The sequence below is a fragment of the Panulirus ornatus genome, chromosome 50, assembly GCF_036320965.1.
Source record: "Panulirus ornatus isolate Po-2019 chromosome 50, ASM3632096v1, whole genome shotgun sequence".
In the NCBI taxonomy this organism is placed as follows: Eukaryota; Metazoa; Arthropoda; class Malacostraca; order Decapoda; family Palinuridae; genus Panulirus; species Panulirus ornatus.
The window spans coordinates 25,231,572-25,252,803 of NC_092273.1; the positions used below are offsets into that span (position 1 = coordinate 25,231,572).

General features: G+C 50.0%; 1 protein-coding gene across 2 annotated transcripts in view; it reads left to right on the plus strand.

Moving 5' to 3' along the window:
* The window catches only part of LOC139764680 (uncharacterized), a 43,325-nt gene that overhangs the window by 12,533 nt on the left and 9,560 nt on the right, over positions 1-21,232 (plus strand). The window contains exons 2-3 of one of the 2 annotated variants that reach the window (XM_071691562.1): positions 16,267-16,373; positions 17,040-19,816. In XM_071691562.1, coding sequence (XP_071547663.1) covers positions 16,267-16,373; positions 17,040-19,816 — 2,884 coding nt within the window. The remainder of the gene's footprint in view (positions 1-16,266; positions 16,374-17,039; positions 19,817-21,232) is intronic. The other variant, XM_071691563.1, reaches the window with a different exon arrangement.

The window sequence follows — 21,232 nt, forward strand, 5'->3', positions numbered from 1 at the left end:
ACGTTCCCCCGACGCCCCCGACCCTCCCTATCTTTGACAACCTCCACCCACGCCAACTCACTGTTGTTGTTCGTCTTCGTCCTCAGCGGAGCCGTTACACACTACCCCCACCAACGGAGAAAAGCGTCGTTCTCACCGCTGATTGGACTCTTGTGGCGGTGATTTTTCTCTACCTTCGAGAAGGCCGCCCGCGCAACGCTAGCCCGAGAGAGAGAGAGAGAGAGAGAGAGAGAGAGAGAGAGAGAGAGAGAGAGAGAGGATTCACGTCTCCACATACACTATCACATTCCTCGACCACACGGGGTGGGGGGACCCTTTTGCGCCCCATCCCCCGCTCCACACCTGACCCGAGACCCGGCGTCGTGTACACGGGGTTCGAACCGTAATTTTCACACGAGCGAGGCGCCTCTGTCTAGCTCCTTACGCCGCCTAGGAACGCCGAAGGAGGAGGAGGAGGAGGAGCCTACTGCTGCCGGCATCGCGGACTGTGCGACCGTCCCCGGGTGCCGGTCGTCTATGGTCTCCCCGTCCACACGGCAGCCAGCGTCCGTGTCCGTGCGATCAGCTCGCGACCGTTATCGCCCCGTCCGTGATTCGTCCCCGGGGATGGGATGTGGGGGAGGGGGGATGGGGGGGGTATTGTTTCGTCCGTGCCCTCACCACGGACTGGTGGCCCCGACCCTCCCCCCACCTTGTGGGTTCAGTGTACCGAAGGAGGAAGGAGGGGGAGAGGAGGGAGGAAAGGAGGGAGGGGAAGGGGAGGGGAGAGGAGAGGGGGAGAAGGTCGCCTTGAGGGTGTCTGGCACCTTGGGGGGAGGGGGAGAGAAAGAGAGAAGGGGGGGGGGGGCAGGGCAACCGGAGGCGATTGCCCAGGGCGCTATACTCCCTCGGGGGAGGGGGGGGGAGCGCGGCTTCCTACCTTCCCCCCCGACCCTCCACCCCCCCCGGAAGTCCCCCAGGGCGGGCAGAGAGAGAGAGAGAGAGAGAGAGAGAGAGAGAGAGAGAGAGAGAGAGAGAGAGAGAGAGAGCTGAAGAAAAAAAAATATATGTTTGACACCTGTGTTGTTATATACCTTAGCCATCATAAGAGCCCCCCTTTCCATGGGGGCTCAGGCGACCTCCATGCCTGCGCTGCGATCAGTAGCAGGGGAAGTGATGGAACTCCTTCTAAGTTGCAGAAGGAGGACCTGGAAATCGTACTCCTTTTCGTCCAACTGGCTGATCGTACAACCCTGTCGTTGTTCGACTTTCCACACACACACACACACACACACACACACACACACACACACACGTATAGCATATCCTTCGACCTATCTTTTGACATTCATACCTTGGCAACACAGACAGCTGAAGCAGTACATCTCTATGTCAAGTCTTCTGTCTACCACCATGACCGGTCTTCTGTCTACCACCATGACAGGTCTTCTGTCTTCCATCATGATAGGTCCTCTGTCTACCATCATGACAGGTCTTCTGTCTACCATCATGATAGGTCTTCTGTCTACCATCATGATAGGTCTTCTGTCTACCACCATGACAGGTCTTCTGTCTACCACCATGACAGGTCTTCTGTCTACCACCATGACAGGTCTTCTGTCTACCACCATGACCGGTCTTCTGTCTACCATCATGATAGGTCCTCTGTCTACCATCATGACAGGTCCTCTGTCTACCATCATGACAGGTCTTCTGTCTACCATCATGACAGGTCTTCTGTCTACCATCATGACAGGTCTTCTGTCTACCATCATGACCGGTCTTCTGTCTACCATCATGATAGGTCTTCTGTCTACCATCATGACAGGTCTTCTTTCTACCATCTGAGGAGGAAGTGGCGACTGTCAACGGCGTCGGAGTGACTGACAGTGTCTAGAACCCTGTAAGAAGGTCGCTCCTTTCTCTTCTCTCTTCCATCGTGGACATATCTGCGACCATCCCCCCCCCCCCCTCCAGCCCCTCCTCGTACATCAGTCCCTTTACCTCAGCTACCAACCAGCTGACACGACGGGCGTGTGTGTGTGTGTGTGTGTGTGTGTGTGTGTGTGTGTGTGTGTGTCGTGACCCCTGACCCAGGCACGAGTAAGGCGCAGGTCACAAGTTGACCCGAGGTTCGCCACACTGCGCTCCTCTATCATCATCATTATCAACATCAACACAACCCTAAACGACCCATTTTGAATAGGGTCTCTGCCGCATTGCAAGGTTGCCCTCCGGTCAGGAGCAGGGGAATGGTGGGACCCCTTCGCAGCGAGAAGATCCTAGGCGAGGCTGTACTCCTTTTCGTCCAGTGACAATTCTTCGACCGTGTAACCTCACACAGGCGGATTCCACTACACTCACACACACACACACACACACACACACACACACACACACACACACACACACACAGACGGAGAGACATACACACATGATTCTATTTAATAATCATTCGCCGTCTCCCGCGACAGAAATGTAGCGCCAGGATGAGGCAAAGAACGGTCTCATTCGCTCACATCCATTCTGCAGCTGCCATGTGTAATGCACCAAAACCACAGCACCCTATACACAACCAGGCACGTCAAAGCTTCCCATGGTTTCCTCCTGGCCGCTTCATATGCTCTGGATCAGCACACTGAGAGCAAGTCGCTCTCCGTAAACCACATCGCTTCAATTCGCTCTATCCTGTGCGCGCCTCACACCCTCTTGCATGTTTAGGCTACGAACAGTCAAAGCACCTCTCACTCCATCCATCCACTTCCTCTTTGGTTTCTACTTTTCCCCTGTGTTCTCACCACCTTCTGACATGAATATGCTATTTGCTAGTCTCTCTTCACTCATCCTCTCCATATGTCCAAACCCACTTCCTCTTTGGTTTCTACTTTTCCCCTGTGTTCTCACCACCTTCTGACATGAATATGCTATTTGCTAGTCTCTCTTCACTCATCCTCTCCATATGTCCAAACCATCTCAGTGAATCCTTTCCAGCATCCTCATATATACAACTTCTTACTAACACACCTCTCTCTTACTCAGTCATTTCTTGTGTGATCAAACCCTCCTCACACCACAGATTGTCCTCAGGCATTTCATTTCCAAGACATCCATCCCATTCCATACTCTCCTCTCTCGGACCCACGCCTCCCAACAACACAACCCAAATGGAATAACTGGACCATCAGACATACCTATCTTTGCCCTCACACACAGTAACCTCTTGTTCTTACCAATTCCTCATTGCGCCCAGGACACTGGCACTTTCACCCATCCTATGACCTATCTCACCTCCCAAAGTTCCATTCGCTGTCATGTCCAATCCCAGGTACCTAAAACACTGCATTTTCTCCAAAACTCACACCCCTACTACCCTAACACCTTTCCCTGCTAAACCCACGACTCGCATCGATACAAGACCCTCTGGAGTGCCATACCGTCAAAAAGTAATATCTTTTTACTCTTCCCCATAATCCTCAGTGCAATCCTAGTCTACTCCCCCTTAGCCACCCTACGACTCACTTCAGCTCCCATGGCTCCCTCCGCTGCCACGTCCACTCCTAGGAACGTGTACACCGGTTCTCATATATATATATATATATATAGAGTTGTGCGCAGGAGGATGGATGTGCTGGAAATGAGATGTTTGAGGACAATGTGTGGTGTGAGGGGGTTTGATCGAGTGAGTAACGTAAGGGTAAGAGAGATGTGTGGAAATAAAAAGAGCGTGGTTGAGAGAGCAGAAGAGGGTGTTTTGAAGTGGTTTGGGCACATGGAGAGAATGAGTGAGGAAAGATTGACCAAGAGGATATATGTGTCGGAGGTGGAGGAAACGAGGAGAAGAGGGAGACCAAATTGGAGGTGGAAAGATGGAGTGAAAAAGATTTTGTGTGATCGGGGCCTGAACATGCAGGAGGGTGAAAGGAGGGCAAGGAATAGAGTGAATTGGAGCGATGTGGTATACCGGGGTTGACGTGCTGTCAGTGGATTGAATCAAGGCATGTGAAGCGTCTGGGGTAAACCATGGAAAGCTGTGTAGGTATGTATATTTGCGTGTGTGGACGTATGTATATACATGTGTATGGGAGGGGGGGGGGGGTTGGGCCATTTCTTTCGTCTGTTTCCTTGCGCTACCTCGCAAACGCGGGAGACAGCGACCAAGTATAATAAAAAAAAAATAATATATATATATGTGTGTGTGTGTGTGTGAGTGTGTGTGTGTGTGTGTGTGTGTGTGTGTGTGTGTGTGTGTGTGTATGTGTGTGTGTGTGTGTGTGTGGTTTCGGTGCATTATACATGATAGCTATACACTAAGTGTGAACGAATGTGGCCTTTGTTGTCTTTTCCTAGCGCTACCTCGCGCGCATGTGGGAGTAGGGGGTTCTCATTTCATGTGTGGCGGGGTACAATAGGGTTGAGGGACAAGTCAATTGGGAGGTAAGTTTGAATGGAGGAAAGCTGGAGGAAGTGAAGTGTTATAGATATCTGGGAGTGGATTTAACAACGGATGGAACCATGGAAGCGAAAGTGAGTCACAGGGTGGGGGAGGGGGCGAAGGTTCTGGGAGCGTTGAAGAATGTGTGAAAGGCGAGAACATTAGAGCATTATCTCGGAAAGCAAAAATGGGTATGTTTGAAGAAATAGTGGTTCCAACAATGTTATATGGTTCCGAGGCGTGGGCTACAGATAGAGTTGTGTGGAGGAGGGTGGATGTGTTGGAAATGAGATGTTTGAGGACATTATGTGGTGTGAGGTGGTTTGATCGAGTAAGTAATGAAAGGGTAAGAGAGATGTGTGGTAGTAAAAAGAGTGTGGTTAAGAAAGCAGAAGAGGGTGTATTGAAATGGTTTGGTCACATGGAGAGAATAAGGGAGGAAAGATTGACAAAGAGGATATATGTGTCAGAGAGGGAGGGAACGAGAAGCTGGAGACCAAATTGGAGGTGGAAGGATGAAGTGAAAAAAATTTTGAGCGATCGGGGCCTGAACATGCAGGAGGGTGAAAGGTGTGCAAGGAATAGGGTGAACTGAAACGATGTGGTATACCGGGGCCGACGTGCTGTCAATGGATTGAACCAGGGCATGTGAAGGGTCTGGGGTAAACCATGGAAAGTTTTGTGGGGCCTGGATGTGGAAAGGGAGCTGTGGTTTCGGTGCATTACACATGACGGGTGCCAAAATGTGCAGACGATTCGGAGCTAGGAATAAATCTATAATAACATGAAAAGCTTCAAACTGACGTAGACAAAGTAATTGATGGATTGGGTTTCCAAGTGGCAAATAAATTCTTATACTGATAAATGCGGTTTTGCACAATAGTTACAAAAACGAAACGGCAAGCCACATCAAGAATTCTATTGAACTGCAAAAGGTAAATGAGGAAGAAGACTTGGGAGTAACAGTCTCTGTGATCTAAAGCCAAGTGACCAGAACACAGAAGCAGTTAAGAAAAAAAAAACAGACGGCCAAACTTCTTGAATTCATAAGTGGGGGCCCTCGAATGATGATCCCCAGACTGAGAGAGAGAGAGAGAGAGAGAGAGAGAGAGAGAGAGAGAGAGAGAGAGAGAGAGAGAGAGAGAGAGAGAGAGAGAGAGAGAGAGAGACAGACAGACAGACAGACAGAGAGAGAGAGAGAGAGAGAGAGAGAGAGAGAGAGAGAGAGAGAGAGAGAGAGAGAGAGAGAGAGAGAGAGAGAGAGAGAGAATTCTATGAGAGGATCCAGCACACTTAGATCTATCAAGCTTACAGAAGAGAAATGTTAAGAGGTAATCAAACGTGATTCTTGAACATCATCAAAGGCTTTATAGTCATCTCGATTTAAAGACGCTACTTAAGTCTCACATTGTCTGATTTCATTTATAGTATTGGATACAAACTCGTGGGCAAACGTTTTACTTCGAAATACGACCAAGAACTTTCCCCTCACCAAGACTGCTGACATCTGAAGGGCTTGATCAATCAGAATACTTGTAAGCAACATCCAAATGCGCTCAAGACGAGACCTGTTCAATACTTCGCTTCAGTTCCAAGAATGATATCATTTACGCCTCTTCAGACACATGCCAAATTCACAAGTGTTACTCTTCACCATTATTTGTCAATGCTCTTCTTCTTGTACTACGCCGATCAGCGAGTCTTTGTCTCTTCTACTATTAAGAACAGCGTAGAAGGGACCCAGTAGTCGGTTGACACTCCTCTGTATTCACTTCACTTCATCCATGACCTTCCCATGAACACACACACATTCAAACCATCCTGTCTAGTCCTCTGCTACTGCGCGTTACCTTACATGTATTCACACTAGCTCTCAACTTTCCACACACACACACACACACACACACACACACACACACACACACTCCCTAGCTCAGGCGTCAGCATCTGGAAGTTCCTCTCATGAATCTGCAACCAGAGCTGTGTCATCTGCAAACAGCAGCTGACTGACCACCTAGACTTCCCTTGCAGTTAGCAGACTGTGAACCCACCCTTCGCTTCAAGAGCCTCAAACTGACCTCTCTAATCCACTCCATCCATGAAGAGATCAAACAGCCTTGGTGACATCAGAGTTCCCGGACGCAGACCAGCTTCCATTTGGAGCCACTCACTCTCCTTCCTTCCTACTCGCACACACACCTTACTCTACCCGACAAGTGCCCCTCGCCGCATCTAGTGCCCTTCCTTCCACACTACAGATTCGTAATACCTTCCATACGGCATCTCTGTCAGAATAATCGTGTGCTTCCTGCCGGGGCAGATATGCGGGGTGAGGAGGAAGCCAGGGTTGTGGGTCGGGGAGGCCAGGGGTCGCGGGGCGACGAGGAAGTCATGGGTTGTGGGGTGGGGAGGAGGCTAGGGATATGGGGTGGGGAGTTGGCCAGGGTTGTGGGGTGGGGAGTGGACCAGGGTTGTGAGATGGGGAGTAGGCCAGGGTTGTGGGATGGGGAGTAGGCCAGGGTTGTGGGGTCGGGAGAAGACCAGGGTTGTGGGGTGGGGAGAAGGCCAGGGTTGTAGGGTGAGGAGGAAGCCCGGGGTCGAGGGATGGGGAGGAAACCAGGGTCGAGGGATGGGGAGGAAACCAGAGTCGAGGGATGGGGAGGAAACCAGGGTCGAGGGATGGGGAGGAAACCAGGGTCGAGGGAAGGGGAGGAAACCAGGGTCGAGGGATGGGAAGGAAACCAGGGTCGAGGGATGGGGAGGAAACCAGGGTCGGGGGATGGGGAGGATACCAGGGTCGGGGGATGGGGAGGAAGGCAGAAGTGGTGGGGGTAAGGGGAGGGGGCCTCCCTTGGTCGCGATAACCAGTCCCCGTTTTCTTCACACCGTTTATCGACCTAATATCAGAAATGTGGCATCAGTGGCCCGTTCCATGTTGGGTGGACACGTATTGTCGAGAACGTGAGAGAGAGAGAGAGAGAGAGAGAGAGAGAGAGAGAGAGAGAGAGAGAGAGAGAGAGAGAGAGAGAGAGAGAGAGTGTGTGTATGTGTGTGTGTGTGTGTGTGTGTGTGTGTGTGTCCCTCCCTCCCTCCCAGACTGAGTGAGTGGCGCGGGTTGAACGTACGTTCGCCAAGGGAATCGTCCACAGGCCACCGTTGCTCCGGTATGTGTGGCTCTCCCCACCGCATGCCTCTCTCCCCCACCCACACATCCCCACCCCTGCAGTGTGTGCGTGTGTGTAGGTGTTACCGGACTTGGCCTACATCGGTGACCACGAGCGAGGGGTCGCCCTCTGAGAGGTCATCTGTCGTCGCCAACGTGGTGGACGACGACCTTCTCGCCCCAAAGGGAACCTAACTTACCTTTCCTCTCCCGAACGGAGCGCAGCCTCGAAGCTGGAGCCCCATAGAAAGGGTGCTGGAATTGCCAGTGAGGATATTCCCTTTTAAGGCTCAGTCCTCTGTTCTTAACGCTACCTTGCTAACGCGGGAAATGACGAATATGCACGATATATATATATATATATATATATATATATATATATATATATATATATATATATATATATATATATATATATATATATAAAACGTCTTTTTTCCCCATACTTGTTCCATGTTTCCCGCGAAGTGTGGTGGCGGTAGGAACAGAGGAATGGCCTTACCTGCTCGCACACATTCTCTGGCTATCATGAATGATGCACAGACACCAGAGCCCCCTACCCAACCACAACAAAACGCCACAGACCCCTCCTTGGTTTCCCCTGACCGCTTCACGTGCCCTGGTTCAGCCCATTGACAGCACGTCGCCCCCTGTATACCGCAATGTTCCAAATTCGTTCTGTCCCGTACATGCCTCACACCCTCCTGCACGTACAGGCCTCGAATCCTTATCTTTCACTTTATTTTTCCATCTCCTTGTCGGCCTCCATCATCATTATTATCATCCTTATCAATTATCATCATTATCATTATTATTATTATCATTATTATTATTATTATCATCTTTATTATTATTATCATTATCATTATTGTTATCATTATTGTTATTATTATCATTATTAAAATCATTAATATCAATCATTATCACCCAGACTCTTTCTAAAGGCTGCGCTACATCCAGTAGCAGGGGAGTTTAGATTCCCCTGGGGTAAGAAGCCTTCTGTCGAGCCTGTACTACTCCCAGTGATACAGCCAGGCCAAAAGTGACTTTTTACTCGCTGAGTCACCTCGATCAGGCAGAGTCCGGTAACACCTCCGCACTCTCTCTCTCTCTCTCTCTCTCTCTCTCTCTCTCTCTCTCTCTCTCTCTCTCTCTCTCTCTCTCTCTCCTATATATATATATATATATATATATATATATATATATATATATATATATATATATATATATATATATCACATGTTTACCAAATGGCGTCCTAGCTTCGTCTCTTCGATGTATACCAACTGACTGTTATATTTCTCTCTTGTGTCTCCCCTGATGATGTGATTATTACACGAAAGTGCACTTGGGAACTTTTCGTGTTTTATTTTCCCCGTGGACTCACAGGAATATATATATATATATATATATATATATATATATATATATATATATATATATATATATATATATATATATATATATATCGGTAAATTTTAGGGAAAATAAAAAGATGTTCTGGAAGGAGGTAAATAGGGTGCGTAAGACAAGGGAGCAAATGGGAACTTCAGTGAAGGGCGTAAATGGGGAGGTGATAACAAGTAGCGGTGATGTGAGAAGGAGATGGAATGAGTATTTTGAAGGTTTGTTGAATGTGTCTGATGACAGAGTGGCAGATATAGGGTGTTTTGGTCGAGGTGGTGTGCAAAGTGAGAGGGTTAGGGAAAATGATTTGGTAAACAGAGAAGAGGTAGTAAAAGCTTTGCGGAAGATGAAAGCCGGCAAGGCAGCAGGTTTGGATGGTATTGCAGTGGAATTTATTAAGAAAGGGGGTGACTGTATTGTTGACTGGTTGGTAAGGTTATTTAATGTATGTATGACTCATGGTGAGGTGCCTGAGGATTGGCGGAATGCGTGCATAGTGCCATTGTACAAAGGCAAAGGGGATAAGAGCGAGTGCTCAAATTACAGAGGTATAAGTTTGTTGAGTATTCCTGGTAAATTATATGGGAGGGTATTGATTGAGAGGGTGAAGGCATGTACAGAGCATCAGATTGGGGAAGAGCAGTGCGGTTTCAGAAGTGGTAGAGGATGTGTGGATCAGGTGTTTGCTTTGAAGAATGTATGTGAGAAATACTTAGAAAAGCAAATGGATTTGTATGTAGCATTTATGGATCTGGAGAAGGCATATGATAGAGTTGATAGAGATGCTCTGTGGAAGGTATTAAGAATATATGGTGTGGGAGGAAAGTTGTTAGAAGCAGTGAAAAGTTTTTATCGAGGATGTAAGGCATGTGTACGTGTAGGAAGAGAGGAAAGTGATTGGTTCTCAGTGAATGTAGGTTTGCGGCAGGGGTGTGTGATGTCTCCATGGTTGTTTAATTTGTTTATGGATGGGGTTGTAAGGGAGGTAAATGCAAGAGTCCTGGAAAGAGGGGCAAGTATGAAGTCTGTTGGGGATGAGAGAGCTTGGGAAGTGAGTCAGTTGTTGTTCGCTGATGATACAGCGCTGGTGGCTGATTCATGTGAGAAACTGCAGAAGCTGGTGACTGAGTTTGGTAAAGTGTGTGGAAGAAGAAAGTTGAGAGTAAATGTGAATAAGAGCAAGGTTATTAGGTACAGTAGGGGTGAGGGTCAAGTCAATTGGGAGGTGAGTTTGAATGGAGAAAAACTGGAGGAAGTGAAGTGTTTTAGATATCTGGGAGTGGATCTGTCAGCGGATGGAACCATGGAAGCGGAAGTGGATCATAGGGTGGGGGAGGGGGCGAAAATTTTGGGAGCCTTGAAAAATGTGTGGAAGTCGAGAACACTATCTCGGAAAGCAAAAATGGGTATGTTTGAGGGAATAGTGGTTCCAACAATGTTGTATGGTTGCGAGGCGTGGGCTATGGATAGAGATGTGCGCAGGAGGATGGATGTGCTGGAAATGAGATGTTTGAGGACAATGTGTGGTGTGAGGTGGTTTGATCGAGTAAGTAACGTAAGGGTAAGAGAGATGTGTGGAAATAAAAAGAGCGTGGTTGAGAGAGCAGAAGAGGGTGTTTTGAAATGGTTTGGGCACATGGAGAGAATGAGTGAGGAGAGATTGACCAAGAGGATATATGTGTCGGAGGTGGAGGGAACGAGGAGAAGAGGGAGACCAAATTGGAGGTGGAAAGATGGAGTGAAAAAGATTTTGTGTGATCGGGGCCTGAACATGCAGGAGGGTGAAAGGAGGGCAAGAAATAGAGTGAATTGGAGTCATGTGGTATACAGGGGTTGACGTGCTGTCAGTGGATTGAAGCAAGGCATGTGAAGCGTCTGGGGTAAACCATGGAAAGCTGTGTAGGTATGTATATTTGCGTGTGTGGACGTGTGTATGTACATGTGTATGGTGGGGGGGGGGGGGGGTTGGGCCATTTCTTTCGTCTGTTTCCTTGCGCTACCTCGCAAACGCGGGAGACAGCGACAAAGTATAAAAAAAAAAAAAAAAAAAAAAAAAAAATATATATATATATATATATATATATATATATATATATATATATATATATATATATATATATATATATATGCAGTCCAGAATACCGCACGCACCATCCATCGACCAGCCCGAGATGAAACGATGGCCACCTGGCTTGGGTGTGGGCCGCCTGCCGCTACGCTCAGGATTCGAACCACTGCCGGCCCGACTCTGGACAGGCTCGTGCCGACTCACATATGTGTCTGTGTGTCGTTTATCTAAAATTAATAAAGTGTTATAACACAAATATAGCCAGGGCTGATAATCGAGACCCGAAGGCGAGAACCGGGCTAGATAAGCGCACGATAAGGTCCGAGCATCAGGGACGTATCCGGCACCAAGTCGGTACACCCCAGGGTTTCCCCAGTGTGCCCCAGCAGCAGACCCTCGCCCCAGGCCGGGACGTTGACGGGTCACAGTTAGGGGCCACCGACCTTCCCCACATCCCCACCCCAACCCCAACCCCCAACCACCCAGTGCACCAGTCCTCCCTCCCCCCCAACCCCTACTACGCACCAGACCCCCAGCAACCCCCTCCCCCCCTCCTTCCCCCTCCCCGCCCCCCCAGCAAACCCGACCTACTTCAACCTTACCCATCCAGACGAGACTCATCCACCCACCAGAGGCCGCATGGGAGACGAGACTCATCCACCCACCAGAGGCCGCATGGGAGACGAGACTCATCCACCCACCAGAGGCCGCATGGGAGACGAGACTCATCCACCCACCAGAGGCCGCATGGGAGACGAGACTCACCCACCCTCAGGTGCCGCAAGCCAGACGAGACCCACCCTCAAGAGCCGCAAGCCAGACGAGACCCACCCTCAAGAGCCGCAAGCCAGACGAGACCCACCCTCAAGAGCCGCAAGCCAGACGAGACCCACCCTCAAGAGCCGCAAGCCAGACGAGACCCACCCTCAGGTGCCACAAGCCAGACGAGACCCACCCTCAGGTGCCGCAAGCCAGACGAGACCCACCCTCAAGAGCCGCAAGCCAGACGAGACCCACCCTCAGGTGCCGCAAGCCAGACGAGACCCACCCTCAGGTGCCGCAAGCCAGACGAGACCCACCCTCAGGAGCCGCAAGCCAGACGAGACCCACCCTCAGGTGCCGCAAGCCAGACGAGACCCACCCTCAGGTGCCGCAAGCCAGACGAGACCCACCCTCAAGAGCCGCAAGCCAGACGAGACCCACCCCAGGTGCCACAAGCCAGCCCACACCCACCCCAGGTGTTACAAGCCGGACCACACCCACCCCAGGTGTCACAAGCCGGACCACACCCACCCCAGGTGCCACAAGCAGGACCACACCCACCCCAGGTGCCACAAGCCGGACCACACCCACCCCAGGTGTCACAAGCCGGACCACACCCACCCCAGGTGCCACAAGCCGGACCACACCCACCCCAGGTGCCACAAGCCAGCCCACACCCACCCCAGGTGTCACAAGCCGGACCACAACCACCCCAGGTGTCACAAGCCGGACCACAACCACCCCAGGTGCCACAAGCCAGCCCACACCCACCCCAGGTGCCACAAGCCAGACCACACCCACCCCAGGTGCCACAAGCCAGACCACACCCACCCCAGGTGTCACAAGCCAGACCACAACCACCCCAGGTGCCACAAGCCAGACCACACCCACCCCAGGTGCCACAAGCCAGCCCACACCCACCCCAGGTGCCACAAGCCGGACCACACCCACCCCAGGTGTCACAAGCCGGACCACAACCAACCCAGGTGTCACAAGCCGGACCACAACCACCCCAGGTGTCACAAGCCAGACCACAACCCACCCAGGTGTCCACAAGCCAGACCACACCCACCCCAGGTGTCACAAGCCGGACCACAACCCACCCCAGGTGCACAAGCCAGACCACACCCACCCCAGGTGCTCACAAGCCAGACCACACCCACCCCAGGTGTCACAAGCCGACCACAACCACCCCAGGTGTCACAAGCCAGACCACAACCACCCCAGGTGCCACAAGCCAGACCACACCCACCCCAGGTGCCACAAGCCAGACCACAACCACCCCAGGTGTCACAAGCCAGACCACAACCACCCCAGGTGTCACAAGCCAGACCACACCCACCCCAGGTGCACACAGCCACCCAGTGACCAGCAACCCCACCCCAGGTGCCACAAGCCGGACCACACCCACCCCAGGTGCCACAAGCCGGACCACACCCACCCCAGGTGCCACAAGCCCACACCCAACCCAGGTACCGTCAGCCTGCCATCGGGGAAGGCATCCTGATGTCCCAGATCACTACTACCGTTCATCAGCATATAACGACCCCGTGATAATGACCCATATGGCCTCCCGTCAGCAGACGCGCGCCCCTCCCGTGTGCCGCCCCCCTACACCACGGGGGGGGGGGGGGGGGGGGCGCCATGACGTGTACCGTAAGAGGAGGAAAAAAAACACAAACCAATCATGTCATCAATGACAATTATGTTGCCGGAGGGCAGAGACCCCGGAGGTTAACACTGATCCTTCGGCGGGGTCTCTCCATCAAGGTGGGGGGGGGGGGGGGGGGGCTCAGACGTGATGTATAGGGGGTGCAGAGGAGGGGAGGGGGACGATTGGCGTGGGGAGGGGAGGTGGGGATGTGGTGAGTGGGGGAGGGAGGAGGTGGGTGTGGGGAGAGGCACTGGGTCTGTGTCAGGGTCTCTGGTACACTCATACATGGCCTCATACCCGGAGCGCAGGTCTGTGTCAGGGTCTCTGGTACACTCATACATGGCCTCATACCCGGAGTGCAGGTCTGTGTCAGGGTCTCTCGCACACTCATACATGGCCTCATACCCGGAGTGCAGGTCTGTGTTAGGGTCTTTGGTATACTCATACATGGCCTCATACCCGGAGCGCAGGTCTGTGTCAGGGTCTCTGGTATACTCATACATGGCCTCATACCCGGAGTGCAGGTCTGTGTCAGGGTCTCTGGCACACTCATACATGACCCACCTACGCCGGCTTGCGTACGCCACCCTAGCGTCTACCTGACTCCAACCGGTTGTGGTTACGCCGTGAGTGCGTATCACCCTTCGGCGTGGCGCACAGTCACAAGCGAACTCCTCAGTCCATAAGAGTTCATATGTTCCCTGCTACTAATTGGAGCGCAGGCCTACGCAGCTGCGTTGTCGCTGTCTCCCGCGTCAGCGAGGTAGCGCAAGGAAACAGACGAAAGAATGGCCCAACCCACACGTCCACACACGTAAATATACATACCTATACATCTCAACGTATACATATATATATACACACACAGACATATACATATACATGTACATAATACATGTACATAATTCATACTGTCTGCCTTTATATATTCCCATCACCATCCCGCCACACATGAAATAACAACCCCTCCCCGCTCATGTGTGCGAGGTAGCGCTAGGAAAAGACAACAAAGGCCACATTCGCTCACACTCAGTCTTTAGCTGTAATTTAATAATGTACCGAAACCACAGCTCCCTTTCCACATCCAAGTCCCACACAACTTTCCATGGTTTACCCCAGACGCTTCACATGTCCAGATTCAATCCATTGACAGCACGTCGACTCCGGTATACCACATCGTTCCAATTCACTCTATTCCTTGCCCGCCTTTCACCCTCCTGCATGTTCAGGCCCCGATTACTCAAAATATTATTCACTCCATCTTTCCACCTCCAATTTGGTCTCCCACTTCTCCTCGTTCCCTCCACCTCCGACACATATATTTTCTTAGTCAATCTTTCCTCACTCATTCTCTCCATGTGACCAAACCATTTCAAAACACCCTCTTCTGCTCTCTCAACCACACTCTTTTTATTACCACACACCTCTCTTACCCTATTATCACTTACTCGATCAAACCACCTCACACCACATATTGTCCTCAAACATCTCATTTCCAGCACATCCACCCTCCTGCGCACAACTCTATCCATAGCCCACGCCTCGCAACCATATAACATTGTTGGAACCACTATTCCTTCAAACATACCTTTTTTTGCTTTCCGAGATAATGTTCTCGACTTCCACACATTCTTCAAGGCTCCCAGAATTTTCGCCCCCTCCTCCACCCTATGATCCACTTCCACTTCCATGATTCCATCCGCTGCCAAATCCACTCCCAGATATCTAAAGCACTTCACTTCCTCCAGTTTTTCTCCATTCAAACTTACCTCCCAGTTGACTTGACCCTCAACCCTACTGTACCTAATAACCTTGCTCTTATTCACATTTACTCTCAACTTTCTTCTTTCACACACTTTACCAAACTCAGTCACCAGCTTCTGCAGTTTCTCACATGAATCAGCCACCAGCGCTGTATCATCAGCGAACAACAACTGACTCACTTCCCAAGCTCTCTCATCCACAACAGACACTGCATACTTGCCCCTTTCCAAAACTCTTGCATTCACCTCCCTAACAACCCCATCCATATACAAATTAAACAACCATGGAGACATCACACACCCCTGCCGCAAACCTACATTCACTGAGAACCAATCTCTTTCCTCTCTTCCTACACGTACACATGCCTTACATCCTCGATAAAAACTTTTCACTGCTTCTAACAACTTGCCTCCCACACCATATATTCTTAATGCCTTCCACAGAGAATCTCTATCAACTCTATCATATGCCTTCTCCAGATCCATAAATGCTATATACAAATCCATTTGCTTTTCTAAGTATTTCTCACATACATTCTTCAAAGCAAACACCTGATCCACACATCCTCTACCAATTCTGAAACCACACTGCTCTTCCCCAATCTGATGCTCTGTACATGCCTTCATATATATATATATATATATATATATATATATATATATATATATATATATATATATATATATATATATATGTATGTATTCGCCATTTCCCGCGTTAGCGAGGTATCGTTACGAGCAGAGCACTGCGCCTATGAGGGAAATATCCTCACTTGGCCCCCCTCTCTGTTCCTTTGAGTCCACGGAGAAAATGAAACACGATAAGTTCCCAAGTGCACTTTCGTGTAATAATCACATCATCAGGGGAGACACAACAGAGAAATATACCAGTCAGCTGATATACAACGAGGCGAAGTAGCTAGGACGCCATATGGTGAACAAGTGAATGTATCGTCAGTAATTATGATCGAAGTGTTGTTAGTCATTATGGTCTAATGTCTGATCAAGTCACAACAGTGTTATCACGATTTCCTGCAGGTGAAGAGGGAGGCTCCGGCGGTGGGGAAGATGCTGACGGTGGTGTTGGTGATGGCGCTGGTGACGGAGGCCGCAGGCGACGCTGCCGTCCACACCATCCTATACAAGTAAGCTCCACCATCCTTTCTACTACTACTACTACTACTACTACTACTACTACTGCTACTACAACGATCTGCCTTCCATTGTTATACGCTAAGAAATATAGACAAAAAAATCCTATAGTTGATCTTATATTGTATGTATCTATATAGTTTCAACAAAAAATATATATGAACCTGCCGAGTCATAAAGGAATTATTCAAATGACCCTTTTATAGTTGATCTTGTATTCTATGTATCTAAATAGTGTCAACAAAATTATATATATGAACCTGCCGAGTCAAAAAACAAAAAAGAATATGTTAAATGACCCTTTCATGGTTTGCTCTTCGTAAACGTCAACCACCACCCATGTGCGTCCAGATTCTCCTTGATAAACACAGTCTTGTGTTAGCTTTGCTTATCCATATGTTTCATCCACAAAACACAGGTTCGGTGCGTGAGTAAACAGTACTTTGAAGAGAAAGATGACATGAGAGAGGAACAAGTTAGGTTCAATCACTAGGAATTTTCTTCACGTGATGATACGAGTGTCAGAAATGGACTAACCGGAGTTCAGTCCGGTTGTTGACAGCTGCCCACCTCTATATAATAGCCTGGTTTAGGACTGACTTCCATTTGTTTCCACTTCAGTGAGACGTCGTCAAAGTAACACACGCTCGTATCCGCAGCCCTCCTGCGAACGGTGCCCCGCCAGACAACATCCTGGACATGATGCTTCACTCACGAAGCCCGCATCTGCACGCCCGCAGCGCCGGCCATGTCTTCCATTTCATCAGACACGACGCAGCCCCTCGCCACGCCCCGGGAAGTGTTCCCCGACGTCCTCAGACCTCCGCTAGTGACCCACCACAGACCCAGACATCTGATGGTGACCCAAAACAGATCCAGACCACTGTTGATGACCCACAACAGATCCTGACCACTGTTGATGACCCACAACAGATCCAGACCACTGTTGATGACCCACAACAGATCCAGACCTATGTTGATGAACCACAACAGATCAAAGAATTTACTGGTGACCCACCACAGACACAGATCCAGACCTCTGGTGATGACCTACAACAGATCCACACTTCCGTTGATGACCCACAACAGATCGAGATCTCTGCTGGTGACCCATCTGAGGCTCAGATTCTTGCTCATGACTTTGTACGGTTCCACTCTTCTTCTGATAAATTTCTAGGGACCCAGGCCTTGAAAGGTGACCTACCAAAGGCCAGAAGCTCTGATGACGTCTATTCGGGCACCCACACCTCTGCAGGTGACTTAATGGGCTCCCAGACCTCTGACTATCTTTCAAGCCGCCTTCCAGAGACCCAAACCTTTGCTGGTAGCCATCCAGATACCCAAACTTTTACCGGTAATCTGCCAGAGGCCCAAACCTTTGCTGGTGACCTTCCAGAGACCCAGACCTTTGTTGGTAGTCTTCCAGAGGCCCAAACCTTTGCTGAAAGCCTTCCAGAGACCCAAACCTTTGTTGCTAGTCTTCCAGAGACCCAAACTTTTGCTGCTAGTCTTCCAGAGGCCCAAACCTTTGCTGAAAGCCTTCCAGAGACCCAAACCTTTGCTGGTGACCTTCCAGAGTCACAAACCTTTGTTGCTAGTCTTCCAGAGACCCAAACCTTTGTTGCTAGTCTTCCAGAGACCCAAACTTTTGCTGCTAGTCTTCCAGAGACCCAAACCTTTGCTGGTGACCTTCCAGAGACCCAAACCTTTATCGCTAGTCTTCCAGAGGCTCAAACCTTTGTTGCTAGTCTTCCAGAGACCCAGACGTTTGTTGCTAGTCTTCCAGAGACCCAAACCTTTGTTGCCAGTCTTCCAGAGACCCAGACCTTTGTTCCTACTCTTCCAGAGACCCAAACCTTTGCTGCTAGTCTTCCAGAGACCCAAACCTTTGCTGGTGACCTTCCAGAGATCCAGACCTTTGTTGCTAGACTTCCAGAGGCCCAAACCTTTGCTGAAAGCCTTCCAGAGACCCAAACCTTTGCTGACAGCCTTCCAGAGACCAAGACCTTTGCTGGTAGCCTTCCAGAGACTCAGACCTTTGTTGCTAGACTTCCAGAGGCCCATAACTTTGCTGACAACCTTCCAGAGACCCAAACCTTTGCTGAAAGCCTTCCAGAGACCCAAACCTTTGCTGAAAGCCTTCCAGAGACCCAGTTCTTTGCTAACAGCCTTCCAGAGACCCAAACCTTTGCTGACAGCCTTCCAGAGACCCAAACCTTTGTTGCTAGTCTTCCAGAGACCCAAACCTTTGCTGACAGCCTTCCAGAAACCCAGACCTTTGCTGACAGCCTTCTAGAGACCCAAACCATCGCTGACAGCCTTCCAGAAACCCAGACCATTGCTGACAGCCTTCCAGAGACCCAAACTTTTCCCGGTGACTTTCCAGAGATCCAAACCATTGCTGGAGACCATCCGAGCACCCAGATTGTTAACGATGTCAGGACTTCCGCTGGTGACCTTCCTGGTATCCTGACCTCTCCTAGTGACTGCCAAGGTAACCAGACCTCTGTTGGTGACCTTCCGAGCAACGAGACCTCTGATAATATTATATCAGGCACCGGGACTTCTGCTGCAGACATTCAACGCACTAAACCACCTACTTGTGACAGTACGGAGACCCAGGAGGCTACTGGCGTCTCTGCAGTCAGCCAGATAGCTACTAGTGAGTCTTCAGGTTCTCGAGTGTCGCTTGATATCCAGCCATCCATCAGTGACCTGGAAGACCCCCACACCTCTCCCAGTGACCTCCGAGACGCCCAGGTCTCTTCAGATGAACTGCCACAAACCCTTATATATGACATTTCCGAAGCTCAGGCCTTTGCCAGTGGTCTCCAAGATACTGAGGTCTCTGCTGATGACCTTACAAGCATCGAAGGCAGTTCTAATACCTTACTAGATACACAGGAGACGAGAGGTGGCTTGCTAGAGATCAGCAGCTCAGCTTACTACGATCAGACGCACCTCCAGACTGGAGGCGGGGTCCCCTCGGACGCTCACCGTTCCAACGACACAAGTCACCCAGACACTCGGACGTCGGTAGACGAACTGGGAAATCCTGCCTCAGGTCCTTTTCCTTTCACCGCGGAGGTTCTCGACCCATCTACTACTTTGGGGGAATTTCATGAGACTGAAGGGCTCTTCCACTCTACGACGACGCTTCCATCAGCTGATGCGCCCACGGCGGAAGTTAAGAAAGGTAAAGATAAGGATACAAAGAACCTAAGAAAGAAGTCTAAAGTGAAGAAGGAGAGTGTAGACCATATACAGAATACGCTCTACTTTGCTTTTGAAAAAGACAAGAAGACATCAGAGCCACCGGACGTCCCACTGGGGAGGTCCGTGGACTCGAGGACACATTCCATTGCAGACTATCCGGCCGAACACCGAGGTGGCCAGAACAACATATACCAATACCACGTCCAGGACCATCATGCAGGTGAGTGTCTGCCAGTACCATTTCCAGGACCAGGAGGCAGGTGAGTGCGTTCCAGTATCACCTCCAGTGCAACGAGACAGGTGAGATTTGTACATAAGTATCACCTCTCTAACCCAGAGATAACGACTGAGTGCCTTTACTAATGCTCCAACCAGTACTAGATTAACATATACCAATAATACTCATAACTTTCTCACATCCTGTGAGCAACAATTTTCTTTTTTTTTTTCTTTGGTCAATAAAACTGAACTATTCCAGGTATTGAACAACTCTGGTAATCTCCACAATGAGGCTCCTGTGGCCCACCGTTGCTCGGTCGGGCTGAGAGATGAGACGCGACGTCTCATGAACATACGCTTAAATGTGAGCTCAGACAGTGTTGCCCAAATGGAAAAGGGGCAAGAGGGAGGGATGTCCATGTCTTGTATCTGACGAATCCTGAGCACCGTACTAGACGCCCTCATCTCATCAAATGAGAGACATACCGTACCAGAGGCCCTGATGTGATCAAATGAGAGACATACCGTACCAGAGGCCCTGATGTGATCAAATGAGACCCTCATGTGATCAAATGAGAGCCATACCGTACCAGAGGCCCTGATGTGATCAAATGAGACCCTCATGTGATCAAATGGGAGCCATACCGTACCAGAGGCCCTGATGTGATCAAATGAGACCCTCATGTGATCAAATGAGAGCCATACCGTACCAGAGGCCCTGATGTGATCAAATGAGACCCTCATGTGATCAAATGAGAGCCATACCGTACCAGAGGCCCTGATGTGGTCAAATGAGAGCCATACCGTACCAGAGGCCCTGATGCGATCAAATGAGAGCCATGCCGTACCAGAGGCCCTGATGTGATCAAATGAGACCCTCATGTGATCAAATGAGAGCCATACCGTACCAGAGGCCCTGATGTGATCAAATGAGACCCTCATGTGATCAAATGAGAGCCATACCGTACCAGAGGCCCTGATGTGGTCAAATGAGACCCTCATGTGATCAAATGAGAGCCATACCGTACCAGAGGCCCTGATGTGGTCAAATGAGAGCCATACCGTACCAGAGACCCTGATGCGATCAAATGAGAGCCATGCCGTACCAGAGGCCCTGATGTGATCAAATGAGAGCCATGCCGTACCAGAGGCCCTGATGTGATCAAATGAGAGCCATGCCGTACCAGAGACCCTCATGTGATCAAATGAGAGCCATGCCGTACCAGAGACCCTCATGTGATCAAATGAGAGCCATACCGTACCAGAGACCCTCATGTGATCAAATGAGATCTATGCCGTACCAGAGACCCTCATGTGATCATATGAGAGCCATACCGTACCAGAGACCCTCATGTGATCAAATGAGAGCTATGCCGTACCAGAGACCCTCATGTGATCAAATGAGAGCCATACCGTA